General features: G+C 44.4%; 1 protein-coding gene across 1 annotated transcript in view; it reads left to right on the top strand.

Annotated features, from left to right (window-relative positions):
* The window catches only part of LOC110485159 (C-type mannose receptor 2), a 46,400-nt gene that overhangs the window by 2,041 nt on the left and 20,014 nt on the right, over positions 1-24,345 (top strand). Inside the window, exons 2-14 of the mRNA XM_036940933.2 lie at positions 6,060-6,494; positions 12,890-13,063; positions 13,266-13,430; positions 13,742-13,855; positions 15,540-15,683; positions 16,202-16,393; positions 17,209-17,363; positions 17,570-17,674; positions 19,845-19,960; positions 20,080-20,228; positions 20,565-20,785; positions 21,911-22,056; positions 24,140-24,236. Coding sequence (XP_036796828.1) covers positions 6,060-6,494; positions 12,890-13,063; positions 13,266-13,430; positions 13,742-13,855; positions 15,540-15,683; positions 16,202-16,393; positions 17,209-17,363; positions 17,570-17,674; positions 19,845-19,960; positions 20,080-20,228; positions 20,565-20,785; positions 21,911-22,056; positions 24,140-24,236 — 2,213 coding nt within the window. The remainder of the gene's footprint in view (positions 1-6,059; positions 6,495-12,889; positions 13,064-13,265; positions 13,431-13,741; positions 13,856-15,539; positions 15,684-16,201; positions 16,394-17,208; positions 17,364-17,569; positions 17,675-19,844; positions 19,961-20,079; positions 20,229-20,564; positions 20,786-21,910; positions 22,057-24,139; positions 24,237-24,345) is intronic.

The raw sequence follows: 24,345 nt of genomic DNA, 5'->3' as shown, positions 1-24,345 counted from the left end.
ACAAGGAGATGTTCTGTTTTATAAAGCTTACCCGGTAAACAAGCGTCCCCTTTCATCTCAAACATCTGTCAAAATAAGAAAAAGGTTCAAGGGACAATCCTTTGGTCCCACCAACAGACCCTCATCTAGACCTGGGGGTCTTTAACCTGATACCAGAATCTATCATCGTTGTTGTTCTTATCCAATAACATCCACCCACACTTTTACTCCAACTTTGCTTCAACAACTATGGGAGTAAAATGTTTGTTATCTCAAATTGATATCCCAATATGGTTCCCAGTCCCAGTACCTCCATCTCTACAGTACGTCTCACCTCAGTGTGGATCAAGTCAGTCACCTTGGTTTCGTGTACCTCAGCCTCCATTGGACCTCTGTCCTCCAGCTCCAGTGCCCTGCTCACACCCCCACGCCCAGAGAGACCTCATCAACACACCAGCCAGAGTTGGAGGAGAAGAAGGTGGTTCTGGGAACATCAGCCTCTCTGCTCTTGGCTCCTTGTGTTCCGTTGTTCTTGGCTGCAGGTTTAAGCCTCTCTCTTTTGCAGCAGGAAACTGGCGTGGGTCTAAGTAGGGTGACGGGGCAGGGAGTGGGAGAGAGGGAGAGGAGGCCTCAGGCTAGATGGGTGTTGTTCTGGTTGTATTTCCCCAAGGTTTAACTTTCGCCAAGATTCAGTGAAGCTGTTCATCTGTGCTTCACTGTATTCACATCAAACACTTTCAAATCCGCTTCTGGAATTACATTCAAAGTTTGTCCTTTACTTGGAAAGAGCCGTCTGAGGTTGAATCAGCACTTCAGAACACAGCTACAGGGGCCAGCTTTGAGCACTTTGAGAAGTTAAGAGCTTCTACTTCACAGCATCAGTAACATCAGCACCCAGCTTGCTGGGTACTAGTCATGGCCTGTGGGAAATTGGTAATCAAGTTCAATCAAGGTCCAACAGGGAGTCCCAGTTTCACTGCCTTGGTAGCAACAGAAAACCAACATTCCTGTTGTTGTGGCTCTTATTCTCATCACGACAGAAGACAAAATGAAATCAGGCGGCTTTTAATAAAATGTACGTCTCCTAAAAACTCCTCTTACCACACCGTCGGGAGTGTTGCTAAGCCAAGCGTTAGCGTGGCCACAACTATCGTTATGTAAGCCTTGTCAGGGACATCACACACCACTGGAGGCAGCGCGGCTTGCCTCAGAGCATCCGGCTTAAGTCAGCGCTGTAGATGTCCAAAATGAATTCATTGTTCTGTACAGTGTTTTGACAAATTTGGGAAGGGTGAAGTTGATCCTGTAATCTGCTCACAGCTGGGGTGGATTGCCTGTCATGGCAGAGTAGAGCCAATTAAAATAACAAATAAGAAAGTTTGGATTTTCAGACCCGAGGTAGCTGGGAGCACTGCTAAATGTTTTGGCATGGACCAAAAGCTAAGAAAGATCATTGAGTTGAGAGGCATCGAAGACAGCGACTTTGCTGAGCGGTCTGCTCTACAGGGTCCATACGGTATGGCATTAACAGGACTCAGTTTGTCTTTGCTGTTGGAGATCTGTAGAGCGTGCTTGAATAACTGTAGCAAGGTTACTGAACACATGCCGTTTAATGGAAGTGACAGACAATGAGTTCCCTGGAGAGAAATGAGTCCATGGAACGTTTTTTCATTCCAGACTGTTATGGATTGTGTTACGTTAATAATAGGAGTCTCACATTATAAACTCATGGAAAGGCAGACTTGTCAATGTTAAGACATTCAGTTGCTTTTTGTCTGTTGGAATCTGCCCCTCATTCTTTAACTTCAATGACGAAGGTGCTATCTAGAACCAAAAAGGGTTCTTCAGCTGCCCCATTAGGAGAACCCTTTGAAGAACCCCTTTTTGGTTCCAGGTAGAACCTTTTCATCAGAGGGTTTTTACATGGAACCCAAAATAGTTCTACCTGGAACCAAAAAGGGTTCTTCAAATGGCGACAACTGCAGAACTGGGCTCCCGAGTGGCGCAGCGGTGTAATGGCACTGCATCTCAGTTCTAGAGGCGTCACTACAGGCCCATATTCGATTCCAGGCTGTATCACAACCGGCCGAGATTGGGAGTCCCATATGGCGGCCGCGCAATTGGCCCAGCGTTGTCCGGGTTTGGCCGGTGTAGCACGTCATTGTAAATAGGAATTTGTTCTTAACTGACTTGCCTAGTTAAATAAATAAATAAAACATTTTGGAACACTTTTCTTCTAAGAGTGCCGAGTAAAGATGTTTCCAGAGGTGCCCCATTACCAGGTGAGAAAAGGTCTTTTGACTTCTGACTCTTTACTGCGTCACAATTAGTGGACAGCAAACAGGACTAACAACAGGTTGCTACAAGGAGACGCCTGCAGCAGTCGGATCCAGCTGGTAATTGTATCTGATTACACTGTACAAAGCACTGCCAGTGGAGGCTCTCACAGCTCCGTGGAACCACGCAACCATTGTGTTTTGTAACTACAGTGTTCGCAGCTTCTGGAAGCCGACCAAGGCCACAAGCTGACTATTATTTCTCAACAACGTCGCAAGAGAGGTTGTGTGAGTCTTGAGAGAAACCAGTGCTACACACTGATTGAAGGTCTGCTTTATAACGACTTTTGTAGGGACTCTTTTTGTGGAGCTTCTCCGTCGTTTTAGAGTTGGTAGTGCTGCAAGGGCGGTGTTGCTAGTTCTGTGAGAGAGCTACAGTGGACTGATTAGATGACTTGAGGAGGTTTTTGTGCTACAGGCCAGGACCCCTGTTCTGTGTGTGGACTGAAGTACCCCCATACCAGAACCATCTGATTCAGAAGGGGTTAAATGCGGAAGACACATTTCAGTTGAATGTCTCCAGCTGTGCGACTGACTAGGTATCCCCCTTTCCCTATGTCCAGCCCAACGCCCAGTGATCTGTCCCACCTTCCCTACTTCCTGGCCCCTCGGAGGGCCCCGTGAAGGAGGAATGCTGACGCTCTCTTTCTCTCTCTCTCTCTGTTTCTCTTCTCTGGACCCAGATTCATTAAGGAGAGCTTCTGTTTGTTTTGGGGTCATTCCTTTTCTCTCCTTGCTCTTTGTGTTCGCTTAACATCACAGCTGCTCTCCCTCTCCTCTCTTTCTTCCTGTCTTTCTCTCCCTTTCCATCTCTCGCCCCCCGTCTCCTGCTCTCTTCCACCAGTGCGCACACTTTTGAATCACCTGGCCTTAACCTCCCAATCCCCGGAACCCCCCACCCCCTTGCAGGAGAATAAAAAGAAAATATTGGAGAAGAAGTGGGAATGAGAGAAAACCACACTGGGTTTTTTGGAAGGCTGTTGGGTTTTCTTCCCGACATTCCAGTCATAGAGGCTGGAGTCCAGCCAGTATCGTCTAGCTAGCTCAGAGTTAAATATCTCACTTTCTCTCTACCTTCTCCTCTTTTCAGTTCATACAGGGTTGGAGTGTATACAGTATACTTACTCTGGTCTTACACAGAGCCTACAGTGGAGACCCAATGCGCATGGCACATTGACATATACATTACTACATGAGGATGAAATAAGCCAAGGTACAGTTCATGACATTTTATTGTAACTTTTTTGAGTGTTAACTGTAGGGTCACTCGATCTGGGTAAATTACTGACATAATTAAGTGAAGTAATGACATGTAATATCATCCGATATTGACAACAGAAACATCTTCAAATATGAAACCAGACATTTTCTCCTGATAAAGTTCCAAACCAGTCCCCCAAAACCCCCAAACCGCCCAGTCCTCATTTCGTTCTTCAGCCAACCTTCCCTCACATGACATTCAGACCACAGACTCCCCGTGAGGAGAAAGGCCAATCCAGGTCACACGTCTGAAATGGGGCAAATATCCCAGAGTCTGACAGGAAATAACAAATACATAGACATTAACAACGCTAATAGACATGTGAAAAAACACGTGCAACCACATTTTCAGAGCAGCAGGCCCGTCCAATTAACACATGTCTAGACACATAACCTGGGTCAATGTCTGCTTAAGTTGATACAGGTTTTAGAGCCTCCTATGGTCTTTTAAATATGCAAATTAAATGATTTCTTTCTCCAACTTTTTTTGTCTGCTTTGTCATAGATGTGAGAGGAGACATGACAGTGGGCTAGGTATCGTTGTGAGGAAGCTAGCCTTTCGACAGCACCACGACCAGCTGAAATATGCTTGCTCTAACGAAGCAGGACATCCATTAACAGTGATATTGATCGTGTTCCGGCTCTCTACATTAGCAGCTAAAGATGGAATCATTTCTGAACAGTGTTATTGACTGTCCTCTCTCTCTCTCTCTCTCTCTCTCTCTCAATTCAATTCAATTCAATTCAAGGGCTTTATTGGCATGGGAAACATGTGTTAACATTGCCAAAGCAAGTGCGGTAGACAACATACAAAGTGAATATATAAAGTGAAAAACAACAAAAATTAACAGTAAACATTACACATACAGAGGTTTCAAAACCGTAAAGACATTACAAATGTCATATTGTATATATATACAGTGTTTTAACAATGTACAAATGGTTAAAGGACACAAGATAAAATAAATAAGCATAAATATGGGTTGTATTTACAATGGTGTGTGTTCTTCACTGGTTGCCCTTTTCTCGTGGCAACAGGTCACACATCTTGCTGCTGTGATGGCACACTGTGGAATTTCACCCAGTAGATATGGGAGTTTTTCAAATTTGGATTTGTTTTCGAATTCTTTGTGGATCTGTGTAATCTGAGGGAAATATGTCTCTCTAATATGGTCATACATTGGGCAGGAGGTTAGGAAGTGCAGCTCAGTTTCCACCTCATTTTGTGGGCAGTGAGCACATAGCCTGTCTTCTCTTGAGAGCCATGTCTGCCTACGGCGGCCTTTCTCAATAGCAAGGCTATGCTCACTGAGTCTGTACATAGTCAAAGCTTTCCTTAATTTTGGGTCAGTCACAGTGGTCAGGTATTCTGCCGCTGTGTACTCTCTGTTTAGGGCCAAATAGCATTCTAGTTTGCTCTGTTTTTTTGTTAATTCTTTCCAATGTGTTAAGTAATTATCTTTTTGTTTTCTCATGATTTGGTTGGGTCTAATTGTGCTGTTGTCCTGGGGCTCTGTAGGGTGTGTTTGTGTTTGTGAACAGAGCCCCAGGACCAGCTTGCTTAGGGGACTCTTCTCCAGGTTCATCTCTCTGTAGGTGATGGCTTTGTTATGGAAGGTTTGTGAATCACTTCCTTTTAGGTGGTTGTAGAATTTAACGGCTCTTTTCTGGATTTTGATAATTAGTGGGTATCGGCCTAATTCTGCTCTGCATGCATTATTTGGTGTTCTACGTTGTACACGGAGGATATTTTTGCAGAATTCTGCGTGCAGAGTCTCAATTTGGTGTTTGTCCCATTTTGTGAAGTCTTGGTTGGTGAGCGGACCCCAGACCTCACAACCATAAAGGGCAATGGGCTCTATGACTGATTCAAGTATTTTTAGCCAAATCCTAATTGGTATGTTGAAATGTATGTTTCTTTTGATGGCATAGAATGCCCTTCTTGCCTTGTCTCTCAGATCGTTCACAGCTTTGTGGAAGTTACCTGTGGCGCTGATGTTTAGGCCAAGGTATGTATAGTTTTTTGTGTGCTCTAGGGCAACAGTGTCTAGATGGAATTTGTATTTGTGGTCCTGGTGACTGGACCTTTTTTGGAACACCATTATTTTGGTCTTACTGAGATTTACTGTCAGGGCCCAGGTCTGACAGAATCTGTGCATAAGATCTAGGTGCTGCTGTAGGCCCTCCTTGGTTGGTGACAGAAGCACCAGATCATCGGCAAACAGCAGACATTTGACTTCGGATTCTAGCAGGGGGAGGCCGGGTGCTGCAGACTTTTCTAGTGCCCGCACCAGTTCGTTGATATATATGTTGAAGAGGGTGGGGCTTAAGCTGCATCCCTGTCTAACCCCACTCTCTCTCTCTCTCTCTCTCTCTCTCTCTCTCTCTCTCTCTCTCTCTCTCTCTCTCTCTCTCTCTCTCTCTCTTTGTATCTCTCTATGTGTGTGTCTCTCTCTCTCTGTTTTTCTATCTCTCTCTCCACAGAGCCTGTGAATGGTGATGTGTTTGTGTTCTTCCACGAGGGGGCTCAGGGCTGTCTAGGGGTGCAGGGTCACTCCCTGTCCCTGTCCGAGTCCTGCGAGGATGACGCCCAGAAGTGGAAGTGGGTGACCAGAGGCCGGCTCTTCAACCTAGGCTCCTCTCTGTGCCTGGGCCTGACAACAGGCAACTACAGCTCCAGGGAGGACTTCTCACCACTGGGCGTCTACCCCTGTGACAGAGAGCCTCCAGGGGTCCGATGGACCTGGTACTGTGCCCATGTGTTGGAGAACCTCAACCTGTACATGCCGTCACCCTCGCACCCTGTTAACCCCTCCGCTAACTCCTCAGCGGTGGCCTCGGATGTCAAGCCCCCACGGGAGGGGCTCAAGTGGAGGCTCTTTGGGGACGATCAGGACCTTTGTTCTCGGGCCTATCGTGGTAAGTAGAAGAGCTTCTGCTTCTGGTTTACAAAGTCATTCCAGTTGTCTGATAAATTCAAGTGTAAGTTGAGTCATTCTGGCCAGGAAATGACTGACATGTACAGTTGAAATCTGAAGTTTACATTACACCATAGCCAAATAAAGAAATTTAAACTCAGTTTTTCACAATTCCTGACATTTAATCCTAGTAAAACTTCCCTGTCTTAGATCAGTTAGGATCACCTCTTTATTTTAAGAATGTGAAAGAATGTCAGAATAATAGTAGAGAGAATTATTTATTTCAGCTTTTATTTAATTCATCACATTCCCAGTGGGTCAGAAGTTTACATACACTCAATTGGTATTTGGTAGCATTTCCTTTACATTGTTTAACTTGGGTCAAACGTTTCGGGTAGCCTTCCACAAGCTTCTCACAATAAGTTGGGTGAATTTTGGCCCATTCCTCCTGACAGAGCTGGTGTAACTGAGTCAGGTTTCACAAAGCCTTGCTCGCACACACTTTTTCAGTTCTGCCCACACATTTTCTATAGGATTGAGGTCAAGGCTTTGTGATGGCCACTCCAATACCTTGACTTTGTTGTCCTTAAGCCATTTCTCCACAACTTTGGAAGTATGCTTGGGGTCATTGTCCATTTGGAAGACCCAAGCTTTAACTTCCTGTCTGATGTTTTGAGATGTTGCTTCAATATAACCACATAATTTTCCTCCCTCATGATCCAATCTATTTTGTGAGGTGCACCAGTCCCTCCTGCAGCAAAGCAACCCCACAACATGATGCTGCCATTCCCGTGCTTCAGGGTTGGGATGGTGTTCTTCGGCTTGCAAGCCTCCCCCCTTTTCCTCCAAACATAACGATGGTCATTATGGCTAAACGGTTCTATTTTTGTTTCATCAGACCAGAGGACATCACCGGTGGACCAGAAGCCATGACATAATTTTCTGGAATTTTCCAAGCTGTTTAAAGACACAGTCAACTTAGTGTATGTTAACTTCTGACCCACTGGAATTGTGATACAGTGAATTATAAGTGAAATAATCTGTCTGTAAACAATTTTTTGGTGGTTGAAAAGTGGTTGAAAAACTAGTTTTAATGACTCCAACCTAAGTGTATGTAAACTTCCGATTTCAAGTGTAATTATATAAAGTGATGGTGTTGGTTACTTGTTGGTTGACAAGTAAAATAACAGTCTTGATTTTGTTTTGGTATGGAGCAACAAGACGTTAGTTTGAATCTGACAGGGGAGTCAGCCATTTTGCAATAGAAAATACAAGTCAGAATATGGTTTGTCACTATTTCTCCCAACAGTGCTTGTAAATGAAATGCTGAGGCAGGGTTAGTCAGCTGTGTTGCACTGTTGAGGAGGGTACAGCTGTGTCTGTTCAGACGCATGCTGCAATTTTTTTGCCCTGGGCCTCTCTGTTGACTGTATGACTGACTGGCAGCCCGCCAGCTAGACAGCTAAGGAAAGCCCTCTCTCTCTGTGTTCGTAAACTCAAGACGTAAACAGTGGAATGCCCTTGCCCTCGCATAGACCACGGTAGAGCTGGGACATTAAACCGGAAATGATCAACACCGACCATAACAATCATTTATCGCAGACATTTTCCTGATATCGTTCATTACGATACGTAGCCTATACTAGAGGAATGTGAAGTTTGAAATTAAATAAGTGTGTTAATGTGGGTGATTGTTAATGGGGCAGTTGATGGCTACAACCATCAGACCAGTAGTAGTAGTTTAAAGGAAACGTTTAAAAAACTTGTTGCACTATCCTTCTATTTATCATCATCGCATCAATTCAGGCAATTTATCACAATATGGATTTTTGTCCATATCGCCCAGCTCTAGCCTATGGTATGTTAGTGCTTATGTAGGACTCAGGAGTTGAAGACCCCGCTTAAGGGTTAGCAGTGTGGTTTTGAAGCAAAGCCTTGTTTCCACTATTATTATTATTATTATTCATACAGATATCAAATGTCATAATTTAAGTTGCACTGACAGCCTTTCTGCTGGCCTTAGTCTGTGAAATACTTTCTCTAGCCTGTCTGACTGCAATTAAAACCATATTTCCGACAACCTAAGTCCAGAAAACGACTTCTTTACTTTTCTCCTCTATCTTTCCTCTCCTTCTTTACTTTCCTCCTCTATCTTTCCTCTCCTTCTTTACTTTTCTCCTCTATCTTTCCTCTCCTTCTTTACTTTTCTTCTCTATCTTTCCTCTCCTTCTTTACTTTCCTCCTCTATCTTTCCTCTCCTTCTTTACTTTTCTTCTCTATCTTTCCTCTCCTTCTTTACTTTTCTTCTCTATCTTTCCTCTCCTTCTTTACTTTCCTCCTCTATCTTTCCTCTCCTTCTTTACTTTCCTCCTCTATCTTTCCTCTCCTTCTTTACTTTTCTTCTCTATCTTTCCTCTCCTTCTTTACTTTCCTCCTCTATCTTTCCTCTCCTTCTTTACTTTCCTCCTCTATCTTTCCTCTCCTTCTTTACTTTTCTCCTCTATCTTTCCTCTCCTTCTTTACTTTCCTCCTCTATCTTTCCTCTCCTTCTTTACTTTTCTCCTCTATCTTTCCTCTCCTTCTTTACTTTCCTCCTCTATCTTTCCTCTCCTTCTTTACTTTTCTTCTCTATCTTTCCTCTCCTTCTTTACTTTTCTTCTCTATCTGTCCTCTCCTTCTTTACTTTCCTCCTCTATCTTTCCTCTCCTTCTTTACTTTCCTCCTCTATCTTTCCTCTCCTTCTTTACTTTCCTCCTCTATCTTTCCTCTCCTTCTTTACTTTTCTTCTCTATCTTTCCTCTCCTTCTTTACTTTCCTCCTCTATCTTTCCTCTCCTTCTTTACTTTCCTCCTCTATCTTTCCTCTCCTTCTTTACTTTTCTCCTCTATCTTTCCTCTCCTTCTTTACTTTCCTCCTCTATCTTTCCTCTCCTTCTTTACTTTCCTCCTCTATCTTTCCTCTCCTTCTTTACTTTTCTCCTCTATCTTTCCTCTCCTTCTTTACTTTCCTCCTCTATCTTTCCTCTCCTTCTTTACTTTCCTCCTCTATCTTTCCTCTCCTTCTTTACTTTCCTCCTCTATCTTTCCTCTCCTTCTTTACTTTTCTTCTCTATCTTTCCTCTCCTTCTTTACTTTCCTCCTCTCTCTTTCCTCTCCTTTACGTTCCTCCTCTATCTTTCCTCTCCTTCTTTACTTTTCTCCTCTATCTTTCCTCTCCTTTACTTTCCTCCTCTATCTTTCCTCTCCTTCTTTACTTTTCTTCTCTATCTGTCCTCTCCTTCTTTACTTTCCTCCTCTATCTTTCCTCTCCTTCTTTACTTTTCTTCTCTATCTTTCCTCTCCTTCTTTACTTTCCTCCTCTATCTTTCCTCTCCTTCTTTACTTTCCTCCTCTATCTTTCCTCTCCTTCTTTACTTTTCTTCTCTATCTTTCCTCTCCTTCTTTACTTTTCTTCTCTATCTGTCCTCTCCTTCTTTACTTTCCTCCTCTATCTTTCCTCTCCTTCTTTACTTTCCTCCTCTATCTTTCCTCTCCGTCTTTACTTTTCTCCTCTATCTTTCCTCTCCTTCTTTACTTTCCTCCTCTATCTTTCCTCTCCTTCTTTACTTTCCTCCTCTATCTTTCCTCTCCTTCTTTACTTTTCTTCTCTATCTTTCCTCTCCTTCTTTACTTTCCTCCTCTATCTTTCCTCTCCTTCTTTACTTTCCTCCTCTATCTTTCCTCTCCTTCTTTACTTTTCTCCTCTATCTTTCCTCTCCTTCTTTACTTTCCTCCTCTATCTTTCCTCTCCTTCTTTACTTTCCTCCTCTATCTTTCCTCTCCTTCTTTACTTTTCTTCTCTATCTTTCCTCTCCTTCTTTACTTTCCTCCTCTCTCTTTCCTCTCCTTTACTTTCCTCCTCTATCTTTCCTCTCCTTCTTTACTTTTCTCCTCTATCTTTCCTCTCCTTTACTTTCCTCCTCTATCTTTCCTCTCCTTCTTTACTTTCCTCCTCTATCTTTCCTCTCCTTCTTTACTTTCCTCCTCTATCTTTCCTCTCCTTCTTTACTTTTCTTCTCTATCTTTCCTCTCCTTCTTTACTTTTCTTCTCTATCTTTCCTCTCCTTCTTTACTTTCCTCCTCTATCTTTCCTCTCCTTCTTTACTTTTCTTCTCTATCTTTCCTCTCCTTCTTTACTTTTCTTCTCTATCTTTCCTCTCCTTCTTTACTTTCCTCCTCTATCTTTCCTCTCCTTCTTTACTTTCCTCCTCTAGCTTTCCTCTCCTTCTTTACTTTTCTTCTCTATCTTTCCTCTCCTTCTTTACTTTCCTCCTCTATCTTTCCTCTCCTTCTTTACTTTCCTCCTCTATCTTTCCTCTCCTTCTTTACTTTTCTCCTCTATCTTTCCTCTCCTTCTTTACTTTCCTCCTCTATCTTTCCTCTCCTTCTTTACTTTTCTCCTCTATCTTTCCTCTCCTTCTTTACTTTCCTCCTCTATCTTTCCTCTCCTTCTTTACTTTTCTTCTCTATCTTTCCTCTCCTTCTTTACTTTCCTCCTCTATCTTTCCTCTCCTTTACTTTCCTCCTCTATCTTTCCTCTCCTTCTTTACTTTCCTCCTCTATCTTTCCTCTCCTTCTTTACTTTCCTCCTCTATCTTTCCTCTCCTTCTTTACTTTCCTCCTCTATCTTTCCTCTCCTTCTTTACTTTCCTCCTCTATCTTTCCTCTCCTTCTTTACTTTCCTCCTCTATCTTTCCTCTCCTTCTTTACTTTCCTCCTCTATCTTTCCTCTCCTTCTTTACTTTCCTCCTCTATCTTTCCTCTCCTTCTTTACTTTCCTCCTCTATCTTTCCTCTCCTTCTTTACTTTCCTCCTCTATCTTTCCTCTCCTTCTTTACTTTCCTCCTCTATCTTTCCTCTCCTTCTTTACTTTCCTCCTCTATCTTTCCTCTCCTTCTTTACTTTCCTCCTCTATCTTTCCTCTCCTTCTTTACTTTCCTCCTCTATCGTTCCTCTCCTTCTTTTCTTTTCTTTTTTGTGGCGAGGCAAACGTGCATTTGTAATTTTGAACTGCCATTCCTCACAACTTGCTTTTGTGAAGTCAACAGGCTGCTGAATAATGAATGCCACGGACATTAGTCACCCCGCTGTGTAGCTAGCAGGCTAGCAGCTTGACACGAACCGGCCACTGTTGGAGGAGAGTTGGGAATGAAGGAGGGAGGGAACTTTCTAGGCCTTTCCCACTTTTTTTTAACACATATGCCCTACTTTCCATGGGCCTGGCTAGTTCTCTGTGTGTTTTGGTAACATCGCAAACACCCTTCTAGTCTTTCTCTTTTACAGCTCTCTCTCTACCTCTCTCTACCGCTCTCTTTCTCCCTTTCTCCCTCACCCTTTCTCTCTCTTTCCTCGCTCTTCTCTCTCTCTCTCTCTCTCTCTCTCTCTCTCTACTGCTCTCTTTCTCCCTTTCTCCCTCACCCTTTCTCTCTCTCTTTTTCCTCGCTCTTCTCTCTCTCTCTCTACTGCTCTCTCTCTCTCTACTGCTCTCTTTCTCCCTTTCTCCCTCACCCTTTCTCTCTCTCTCTTTCCTCACTCTTCTCTCTCTCTCTACCTCTCTCTTTCTCCCTTTCTCCCTCACCCTTTCTCTCTCTCTCTCTCTCTATATCTCTCTCTCTCTCTCTCTCTCTCTCTTTCCCCGCTCTACCTATCTTTCTTCGCTCGCTCTCTTCCCTCTCTCTCTCTTTCTCCACCGTGTCTTGGAGAGTTGATTTGCGTTTTCCCCCTGCTGCCCTTTCCTTCATACCCCGCCATCCAGTGGAATGCAGAGGCTACCGTGGCAACCCCTGGGCTTTTTGTCAAACTGTGGAGATCAGGTTTCATTCAAAGTAATGTTCATTCACCTCTCAAAAAATAAGTTTAGTTTATACATGGCAGTCTCTTAATAGACTGGAAAAATAACTAAAACAGCTGCTTATAAATTAAACTCATTATTTTATTATTTTAGAGAAGGTTTTTTGGAAGGAGTATCCTTTCTACCCTTGTCAATTGCTAGTGGAAATGACTTTTTCTGGCATCGTTTTTTAGTTTGAGACAGTGTATTGAGTTTTCAAAAGCTTTGTCCTCAGTTATCTATTTTTCAGATGAAAATCGTTTGATTGTTTTTCCATTATCTGGTCTATTTTGGTTTATTGTTTACATCTGATGAGTTTCCCATACCTTTTGGTCCAAAATCACACATTGGCATGTGTCTTCATTTCCTGTAATATATCTAGTATTTATTTCTCATGTTTAATTGCACGTCTTTGAGTACACATATTTGTTTACTCAGTAAAACGGTCCACACAAATCAATATGGGACAGAAAGTGGAGCTTCAGTGCTTCCTGGGATGTGAAGTCTTTCCATTGTGTGCCTTTGCAGAGATCTATACTATCCAGGGGAACTCTCACGGTCGGCCCTGCTACCTGCCCTTCATGTACGATGGCCAGTGGTTCCACAACTGCACCAGTATTGGCAGAGAGGACGGTCACCTGTGGTGTGCCACCACTTTCGACTATGGCAAGGACGAACGCTGGGGCTTCTGTCCTGTTAAGAGTGAGTCACACCCCCCCCCCCCACCACACACACACACACCACAGACTCTATGTTTCTTTATGACTTTTTCCCCTTGCAATGATCTCTGTTTCTCCTTCCCTCCCCCTCTCACTCTCTCTCTCTCTCTCTCTCTCTCTCTCTCTCTCTCTCTCTCTCTCTCTCTCTCTCTCTCTCTCTCTTTCTCTCTCTCTCCCCCTGCCAGGCAATGACTGTGAGACATTCTGGGACACAGACCCCCTGACAGACAGCTGCTACCAGTTCAACTTCCAGGCCACCCTGTCATGGAGCGAGGCTCGCATCAGCTGCCAACAGCAGAGGGCTGACCTGCTCAGTATCACCAAGCTGCATGAGCAGACCTACATCAACGGTAGGAGACCAGAGGAGAGTCTAAAATGCAGTCCTCTGTGCTACAACACGGGAGTGCTTTTCCCCCTTATTCTCGGTTTGATGGAAATGTGTTTATAGGTGTGTTATGAACTGGTATTAAACATTACTGGTAAACAACTATGTATTAAGCGTTTATAAGCCATTTAAAAGGATACCTTAAAATCAAGTGTTACCATCTCTTCCCAACTTACCTCTTCTCCAATACTTTTAAAGAGGTAGAGTGTGTTCTTGTCTCGGGTTTATATGAGGACATCTTAGGTTTTTAAGAGAAGTCTCTCCCCGCTGCTGTAGGTTTGCTGACTGGTTACAGTGCTGCTCTGTGGATCGGTCTGAATGACCTGGACATCAGCGGAGGTTGGCAGTGGGCTGACTCCTCCCCGCTCAAATACCTCAACTGGGAGAACGGTGAGAGAACACTGCCTTTAACCCAACCCAACCTCAACCATCCTCAACCATCTGTTTAACCCAACCTCAACCATCCTCAACCATCTGTTTAACCCAACCTCAACCATCTGTTTAACCCAACCCAACCTCAACCATATGTTTAACTCAACCATCTGTTTAACCCAACCTCAACCTCAACCATCTGTTTAACTCAACCATCTGTTTAACCCAACCTCAGCCTCAACCATCTGTTTAACTCAACCATCTGTTTAACCCAACCTCAGCCTCAACCATCTGTTTAACTCAACCCAACCTCAACCATCTGTTTAACTCAACTCAACCTCAACCATATGTTTAACCCAACCCAACCTCAACCATATGTTTAACTCAACCATCTGTTTAACCCAACCCAACCTCAACCATATGTTTAACTCAACCATCTGTTTAACCCAACCTCAACCTCAACCATCTGTTTAACTCAACCATCTGTTTAACCCAACCTCAGCCTCAACCATCTGTTTAACTCAACCCAACCTCAACCATCTGTTTAACTCAACTCAACCTCAACCATCCTCAACCATCTGTTTAACCCAACCCAACCTCAACCATCCTCAACCATCTGTTTAACTCAACCCAAACTCAACCATCTTTTTAACCCAACCCAACCTCAACCATCCTCAACCATCTGTTTAACCCAACCTCAACCATCCTCAACCATCTTTTTAACCCAACCTCAACCATCCTCAACCATCTTTTTAACCCAACCCAACCTCATCCATCCTCAACCATCTTTTTAACCCAACCGCAACCATCCTCAACCATCTGTTTAACCCAACCCAACCTCAACCATCTGTTTAACCCAACCCAACCTCAACCATCTGTTTAACTCAACCTCAACCATCCTCAACCATCTATTTAACCCAACCCAACCTCAACCATCCTCAACCATCTGTTTAACTCAACCCAACCACAACCATCTTTTTAACCCAACCTCAACCATCCTCAACCATCTTTTTAACCCAACCCAACCTCATCCATCCTCAACCATCTTTTTAACCCAACCTCAACCATCCTCAACCATCTGTTTAACCCATCCTCAACCATCTTTTTAACCCAACCCAACCTCAACCATCATCAACCCTCCTTTAAAAGCAGATTGATGCTTATTGTCATGAATCTTCCCCTGGAAGCAGACCTGAGCGATCTTCACTCGATGGGCCAGCTGAAAAGTCCAAATTGGCTATATAGTAAAAATGTATGAAAAGGAAAATGAGCGTTTGGTCTTAATTTAAGGTTAGCGTTAGCAGTGTTAGGGTTAAGTTTAAAATCAGATTTCATGATTTTGTGGCTATGCCAGCAAGTGACCACTCTGCAGAGCTGCTTTCAGGGCAATATTCATGACAATAAATGCCAACCTAAGCATTTTAACCCAATCCTCATCCATCCTCAACCATCCTTTTAAACCAACTTCTTCCATCCTCAACCATCCATTTAACCCAACCTCATCCATCCTCAACCATCCATTTAAACCAACTTCATCCATCCTCAACCATCCTTTTAACCCAACCTCATCCATCCTCAACCATCCGTTTAACCCAACCCAACCTCTGCCATCTGTTTACAACACTAGCACCACAGACTACACAGATAACATCTAACGTGCCCTTCTTTCTATCTCACAATATGTATTCCATTTCAATCCCAGACCAGCCGAGCCATGTGGATGAGGAGAACTGTGCGGTGATCAGAACAGAGTCGTCCGGCCGCTGGCAGAACAGAGATTGCTCTGTAGCCCTTCCCTACGTCTGTAAGAAGAGACCCAATGCCACCCTGGACCCCTTCACCACCGGTACGTCTGCCTAGTCACCGGTCGAGACTCTAGACCTCCTTATCAAATCCTCCCTGCTAAAGCTTCTACAGCTGTAGGAGCTTCATTTGATCACTCTTCTGTTGCTGAGAATTTTTCTTGCAAAACAGGAAAGCACATTTTTAGTATATTTGAGTTTCTAGAAAGTTTTAGAATGTTTGTAATTTCCACTTTCAAAAGTCAGACTTGATTTTCCTTTACGTAAAATGTATCAACCCCTACAAAATGTCAATTTGTTACAATCCACATAAGAATTCACATTTCCTGTTGCTGCAGGCTTATTTTCCCGCTGTGGCAAACCGGCTCAAATTAAGATACATCTGTAGCTTGTTGTTTCATGGATAGTTACATCCCCTGTATGTGAGCAGTTAGAGTCATAGAAAAGAAATCATAGATTTGTGTTACCATCGGGTTATATGCTCGCTACTGTATTAACAAATAGTTAATATAGGGTATATTTCCCTTCTGTTTGCTCTCTGTCTCTGCTCTGTGGGCTGCAGACTCGTGGGCGGATGATGAGAAGTACGAGTGTGATGTGGGCTGGCAGGCGTTCCAGGCAGGCTGCTACAGACTGACGTCAGAGAAGGTGGACTGGGACGCTGCTCAGAAAACCTGTCAGAAAATGGAGGCCAACCTGGTCAGCCTCCACACCCTGCCTGAACTAGAGTTCATCATCAACAACATCAAGCGAGGTACACAGATAGTGCAGCATGTCACGGAAAGGTGCCTCAACCCGAAGACAGGCAGCTACACAGATAGCACAACAATGTACATGTCTCGAAAGGAAGCTTCAACTTTGGTGTCAACAGTTTCTCTCCCGGGAGACAGTTGATCTTGGTTCTTGTTCGTGTTTATATATAGCACTTATGTACAATTTGTTTACGTTGTTTACCTGAAACAACAACAATGAAATGAAATAAAAATATAGAGTACCAGTCAAAAGTTTGGAAAGTGTTTGGTCACTACATGAGTCCATATGTGTTATTTCATAGTTTTGATATCTTCATTATTATTCTACAAAGTAGAAATAAGGAAAGGCCCTTGAATGAGTAGGTGTGTTCAAGTGTTTGACTGGTACTGTATATAATAAGTTATTTACAACTTTTTCACCACCACACTATGAGGACAGGGGTTGGCATACTGTAGTTCCACCCTGCCTACACTCTTAGACAAAAAGGTGCTAAAAGGTTCTTCGGCTGCACTCATTGGAAAAACCCTTTGAGGAACCCTTTTTGGTTCCAGGTAGAAAGAAAATACATTTTTATTTCCAAGTAGAACCCTTTCCACGGAGGGCTCTACATGGAACCCATAAGGGTTGTACCTAGAACCAAAAAGGATTCTCCTATGGGGACAGCCGAAGAACCCCTTAGGAGCATATTTGTTGAAGACTGTCTAATACTCCAATCCACTCACTGCTTCTCCCATCTTGTTTCCGTCCTAATGTGATTGCTGTAGTGTCTCCTCCTCCCTGCTCTGTGATAGTTATCGTCATATCTCTGTGTGTCAGATGTGGAGGAGCTGTGGATTGGTCTCCATGACACGGCTATGCAGATGGACTTCCAGTGGACAGACCACACGCCCGTCATCTTCACTTACTGGCATCCCTTTGAGCCCAACAACTTCCAAAACACCCCAGAGGACTGTGTCACCATCTGGGGACCCGTGAGTGACCCTTGGCCTTTGACCCCTATAGTCTGGACCCTTCGTCATCTCACAGCATTGTGTTCTCACTGCCAACAAGCCCTACAGAAAACTATTGTTTATACTCTGCAGCTGTGCCCTCTCTCTTTCTGTCTGACTGTGTGTGTGTGTGTGTGTGTGTGTGTGTGTGTGTGTGTGTGTGTGTGTATGTATGTATGTATGTACAGGAAGGCCGCTGGAATGACAGTCCCTGTAACCAGACCCTGCCGTCCATCTGTAAGAAAGCAGCCCAGAAGACTGACGGACAGGCACAGGACCACGGGTGCAAACCAGTAAGATTTACTGTAGTCCCTTTCTTTATTTCTCTCTCTCTACGTTCTCTTTTTCCCTCTCCCTTTGTCTCTCCTCTGTTTCTCCTTCCCCCTCTCTCTCTCTCTACGTTCTCTTTTTCCCTCTCTCTTTGTCTCTCCTCTGTTTCTCCCTCCCCCTCTCTCTCTACTTTCTCACTCCTTCTCTCTCTCTCTACTTTCTTTCTCACTCCTTCTCTCCCTCTTTCTCTCTCTCTCTCTCTCTCTCTCTCTACTTTCTTTCTCTCTCACTCCTTCTCTCTCTCTCTCTCTCTCTCTCTACTTTCTTTCTCTCTCACTCCTCTCTCTCTCTCTTTCTCTCTCTCTCTACTTTCTTTCTCTCTCACTCCTTCTCTCTCTCTCTCTTTCTCTCTCTCTCTCTCTCTCTCTCTCTCTCTCTCTCTCTTTCTCTCTCTCTACTTTCTTTCTCTCTCACTCCTCTCTCTCTCTCTCTATTTCTCTCTCTCTCTCTCTCTCTCTCTCTCTCTCTCTCTCACTCCTTCCTCTCACTCCCCTACTCATTAGTGTGCTTGCTGAAGGCAAACAATTCCATCTGTTATTCCCCTCCTGTATCTATTGTATCTTTCTTATTCTGTCTGATCTGTCGCTCCCCGCCATCCTTACTCTGCTTCCCTTTATCTCCATCTCTCTGTCTGCCTAGAAACGCTCTATTCACAGTTCTAGCAGCGTCACGCTGTTCTAACTCCAGATGCAGACAGTCAGCACTGGCACTCTGAATTCAGATGGTACATATTTGAGTGCACCCCCTCACACTCTTCTCCCCCTCCCCGTGCACCCCTCCGCCCCTCTGCCCTCTGACCACACGCCACCTCCCCTCCCGCCCCAGTCTATATTTGCTCTGAATCACTCCCTCAGGGCCAGGGAGATCAGCCAGACACCCTACCCCCAGACAACCCCACAAATGTGTTCACATTCACAAAAAATACCCACACACAAATGAACCATATCCACAGGTCTCACATCTGGTAAACCCATCTCTCTTTTTCTCTCTCTCTCTCTCTCTCTCTCTCTCTCTCTCTCTCTCTCTCTCTCTCTCTCTGTCTCTGTGTTTCTCTGTCTGTCTCTCTGCAATTTCACAGACTGTAATTATCTTCTTATCTTTGACTAGTTTCCCCCGTGGTTGTGTGCTCTCCTCTCCTGCTATAGTTCAACTCTCTCCTCCTGTTTAAACGGTTAAAAACGTTTACTCGGGCAGAGGTATTGCTGTTTGATCCTGATGCTTCAGTAATTTAGTGTTTATGTACTCTCTCCCTCCCTCACTAGACATGAAGGATAGCCCAGCTAATGCCTCATGGCAAATGAGTTACTGCTGTTAGCTTGGCTCCTGCTTGGCCAACTTCTCTGTGGAGTTGACTGCATTGTGTGATTTTGTATGAGTTAATGCTCGCTTTTTTGTTGTTGAGTTAACTCAACATCTGAAGAGAAAGTGTGAGAAAACCAAGTGACTGACTTAATGGTTCTGCGGTTCTGCGGTTCTGTCGGAACAATAGGGTCTATATGATCCATAGCTCATTGGCTCATTGGCTCGGAACTGTAACACTAGAGAGCCCCAGAGAGTGTTGCATTGTGGGTCATGTGACAGGAGAGAGAGAGAAAGAGAGAGAAATAGAGAACATGCGCATCTGCCTCTCCAGTATGATTCTCATATGGAGGAGTGCTGCTCACCAGCTGGAAGTCTTTGAGGTTTCTCCCTCCCTGCCAAGTGCAGTTGTGCAAAAGCCTGAAGTTGGACTGAATCACACAAAGTGACTCTCTCCACCTCTCTCTCTCTCGCGTACGCACTCACTTCAACACACACATTTACACGACTACACACTCAAACCCTTGTGACCTCTTTGTGTGTTGGAGAGAGAGCGAGAGAGAGAGAGAGAGCGGTAGAGAGAGAGAGAGCGGTAGAGAGAGAGCGTAGCTCTGAGCCTGGACTTGTTCTGTCCTGCCCCGGTTTTATAAGTAGGGGAAAAATAATTGCCCTCTCCTTGTTAGCCGTGTGTGGTTTATAGTACTTTATGCCTATACGTTACCATCTCATCTGGTTGTGTTTTCATGCAGGTCTCTGGACGTAGATAGATCTCTTTGGATAGTTGTAATTTCTACGCCTCCTCAACCTTTCACCTCTCTCTCTCTCTCTCGCCAGGGCTGGAGATGGCACAGTCCGGCCTGCTACTGGGTGGGAGAGGAGCAGGTGACCTTCGAGGAGGGCAGGAAGGCCTGCGCTGGCAGCGGAGCAACCCTCATCACCATCACCAATAGGTACACACACACACATGCGTACCTGTACATACACTCATGCACGTATGCAAGCAAGCACGCACAGACACAAACACACATAACCTCTGACCCCCGAGCCTTTTCCATGTGCGTTGTTGTAGGTTTGAGCAGGCATTTGTCAACAGTCTGGTGTTTGGCCGTTCTGGGGATTCGTTCTGGATAGCCCTGCTTGACCAGAAAAGCCCCGGGAAATTCCGCTGGCTCAGCGGGGATGAAGTGGCCTATACCAACTGGAACAGAGACCAGCCAGGTAGGGACATGGACCTCTGTCTCTCTATCTGTCCACAGAGCTATCATGACGGACATGTTGGTCTTGTACTAGTCTTCAGGGCCCCTGTCTGTGCTGTATGCCATATGCCCAGAGCAAAGTCAAAACTAGATACGGTATAAACACTTATCTCTTGAGTATTCATTGTGGATAAATTGCCAATGACTTAATCAGGTGATTTGTTTGCCGTTTTCAAGACCATCTTTTTGCCACGATCTCTACCATCCCCACTGGTGTGCCAGTCAGTCAGTTACTCCCAGACCCAGACTCATGCAACTACGTAACATGGACCACCCTTTCCCCCCTCTCCTCTGTCAGGAGGAAACATCAAAGGGGGCTGTGTAACCATGGAGACGGGCTATGCCACAGGCCTATGGGAGGTGAAGGACTGTGCGTCGGCCCGGGCCAAGTTCATCTGTAGACTGAACCAGGACACGTCCCTCAGCCCTGAGCCCCCCACCCCGCACCCCACCCCCAGCCTCACTGGATCCTGCCCCAACGGGTGGAAGACAAACGGCAAGCTGCACCACTGCTACAAGGTATCCTACACCTTTACCACTGCTTGATATTACTACACAGTGAAGAGGCGACTCCAGGATGCTGGCCTTCTAGGCAGAGTTCCTCGGTCCAGTGTCTGTGTTCTTTTGACCATCTTAATCTTTTCTTTTTATTGGCCAGTCTAAGATATGGCTTTTTCTTTGCAACTCTGCCTAGAAGGCCAGCATCCCGGAGTTGCCTCTTCACTGTTGACGTTGAGACTGGTGTTCTGCGGGTACTATTTAATGAAGCTGCCATTTGAGGACTTGTGAGGCATTTGTTCCTCAAACTAGACACTGTAAGGTATTTGTCCTCTTGCTCTGTTGTGCACCGGGGCCTCCCACTCTTTCTATTCTGGTTAGGGCCAGTTTGTGCTGTTCTGTGAAGGGATTAGTGCACAGCATTGTACGAGATCTTCAGTTTCTTGGCAATTTCTCGCATGGAATAGCCTTCATTTCTCAGAACAAGAATAGACTGACGAGTTTCAGAAGAAAGTTCTTTGTTTCTGGCCATTTTGAGCCTGTAATCGAACCCACAAATGCTGATGCTCCAGATACGGAAATAGTCTAAAGAAGGCCAGTTTTATTGCTTCTTTAATTAGAACAAAAGTTTTCAGCTGTGCTAGCATAATTGCAAAAGGGTTTTCTCATTATCAATTAGCCTTTTAAAATGCTAAACTTGGATTAGCTAACACAACGTGCCATTGGAACACAGGAGTGATGGTTGCTGATAATGGGCCTCTGTATGCCTATGTAGATATTCCATAAAGTATCAGCCGTTTCCAGCTACAAGACATTTACAAGATTAACAATGTCTACACTGTATTTCTGATCAATTTGATGTTATTTTAATGGACGAAAAACGTGGTTTTCTTTCAAAAACAAGGACATTTCTAAGTGACCCCAAAATTTTAAACGGTAGTGTATATTTTAAGGATATGTATTAGTTTAGTCAATATAGATACCATTTATTTGCCGCTAACGCCTCTGTGTGTGTGTGTGTGTGTGTGTGTGTGTGTGTGTGTGTGTGTGTGTGTGTGTGTGTGTGTGTGTGTGTGTGTGTGTGTGTGTGTGTGTGTGTGTGTATGCGCGTGCCTGCCTGCCTGCCTGCATGTGTGTGTATCCCAGGTGTTCGACTCGGCCCAGATGGACCAGAAGCTGAGCTGGCTGCAGGCCCACCTAGCCTGTCTAAGACACCATGGAGCCAACCTGCTGAGTGTCAGTGGCCCAGAGGAGGAGCACTTCATACTGCAGATACTACATGAAGCCTTTGGGTGGGTGGACACTCCACCTTGATCATGCATGGGTTGTAATGAAAGGGTCTCTATTACAGGGCCTAGACTGGATGGAGGGAGAATGTTGTTCTTATTTGAAAAGGGGATGGGTTTGTAATTTAAAGAGGGAATGTGGATGTAATGATGAGGATGATAATAATAAATACAAAAATAATTTTTGGGGAGTGCTTATATTTGTCCTGTTACACACAGTGTGTAATGGAAATGTGTTTTTTTGCATATCCCAACTTCCCCTGAGATACCCGCAGGGAGTGGGTCACGGGCAGGGTCACCATTGTACAGCACCCCTGGAGCAATTAGGGTTAAGTGCCTGGCTCAAGGGCACAGTGACAGATTATACAGTGGGGCAAAAAAAGTATTTAGTCAGCCACCAATTGTGCAAGTTCTCCCACTTAAAAAGATGAGAGAGGCCTGTAATTTTCATCATAGGTACACTTGAACTATGACAGACAAAAATAGAAAAAAATTCCAGAAAATCACATTGTAGGATTTTTTCATGAATTTATTTGCAAATTATGGTGAAAAATAAGTATTTGGTCACCTACAAACAAGCAAGATTTCTGGCTCTCACAGACATGTAACTTCTTCTTTAAGAGGCTCCTCTGTCCTCCACTCATTACCTGTATTAATGGCACCTGTTTGAACTTGTCATCAGTATAAAAGACACCTGTCCACAACCTCAAACAGTCACACTCCAAACTCCACTATGGCCAAGACCAAAGAGCTGTCAAAGGACACCAGAAACAGAATTGTAGACCTGCACCAGGCTGGGAAGACTGAATCTGCAATATGTAAGCAGCTTGGTTTGAAGAAATCAACTGTGGGAGCAATAATTAGGAATTGGAAGACATACAAGACCACTGAAAATCTCCCTCGATCTGGGTCTCCACGCAAGATCTCACTCCGTGGGGTCAAAATTATCACAAGAACGGTGAGCAAAAATCCCAGAACCACACGGGGGGACCTAGTGAATGACCTGCAGAGAGCTGGGACCAAAGTAACAAAGCCTACCATCAGTAACACACTACGCCGCCAGGGACTCAAATCCTGCTGTCCCAGACGTGTCCCCCTGCTTAAACCAGTACATGTCCAGACCCGTCTGAAGTTTGCTAGAGAGCATTTGGATGATCCAGAAGAAGATTGGGAGAATGTCATATGGTCAGATGAAACCAAAATATACATTTTTGGTAAAAACTCAACTCATCGTGTTTGGAGGACAAAGAATGCCTATTGTGAAGCATGGGGTGGAAACATCATGCTTTGGGGCTGTTTTTCTGCAAAGGGACCAGGACGACTGATCTGTGTAAAGGAAAGAATGAATGGGGCCATGTATCGTGAGATTTTGAGTGAAAACCTCCTTCCATCAGCAAGGGCATTGAAGATTAAACGTGGCTGGGTCTTTCAGCATGACAATGACACCGCCCGGGCAATGAAGGAGTGGCTTCGTAAGAAGTATTTCAAGGTCTTGGCCTAGCCAGTCTCCAGATCTCAACCCCATAGAAAATCTTTGGAGAGAGTTGAAAGTTTGTGTTGCCCAGCAACAGCCCCAAAACATCACTGCTCTAGAGGAGATCTGCATGGCGGAATGGGCCAAAATACCAGCAACAGTGTGTGAAAACCTTGTGAAGACTTACAGAAAACATTTGACCTCTGTCATTGCCAACAAAGGGTATATCACAAAGTATTGAGATAAACTTTTGTTATTGACCAAATACTTATTTTCCACCATAATTTGCAAATAAATTCATTAAAAATCCTACAATGTGATTCTCTGGATTTTGTTTTCCTCATTTGTCTGTCATAGCTGAAGTGCACCTATGATGAAAAGTACAGGCCTCTCTCATCTTTTTAAGTGGGAGAACTTGCACAATTAGTGGCTGACTAAATACTTTTTTGCCTGACTGTATATATATATATATTTTATGGTGAAGACTATGATGATGATGGTGATGATGATAGTAATGATGATGATGCTGCTCCTGATGATCATAATGACAATAATGATGATGCCGACGACTCTGCTCCTGCTGATGATGATGTTGATGATGATGATGGTCCACAGGGAGTCAGAGGACCATGAGCAGCGCTGGTTCTGGATCGGCCTGAACCGCAGGAACCCCATGGACAACGGTAGCTGGAAGTGGAGCGATGGACTGGCTGTGAGTCACAGCATCACCGTCCCGTCATCCAGGCACAGCATTACATCACAGCATGGACCTAATTTGAGCAGCCAAACCACAGCACTATCTATTATTGACCCAGCTTGAC

This window comes from Oncorhynchus mykiss, chromosome 13 (assembly GCF_057628025.1).
Source record: "Oncorhynchus mykiss isolate SJ-2025 chromosome 13, ASM5762802v1, whole genome shotgun sequence".
In the NCBI taxonomy this organism is placed as follows: Eukaryota; Metazoa; Chordata; class Actinopteri; order Salmoniformes; family Salmonidae; genus Oncorhynchus; species Oncorhynchus mykiss.
The sequence above is the reverse complement of the archived record's forward strand: the minus strand, read 5'-3'. Positions and strand labels throughout refer to the sequence as shown.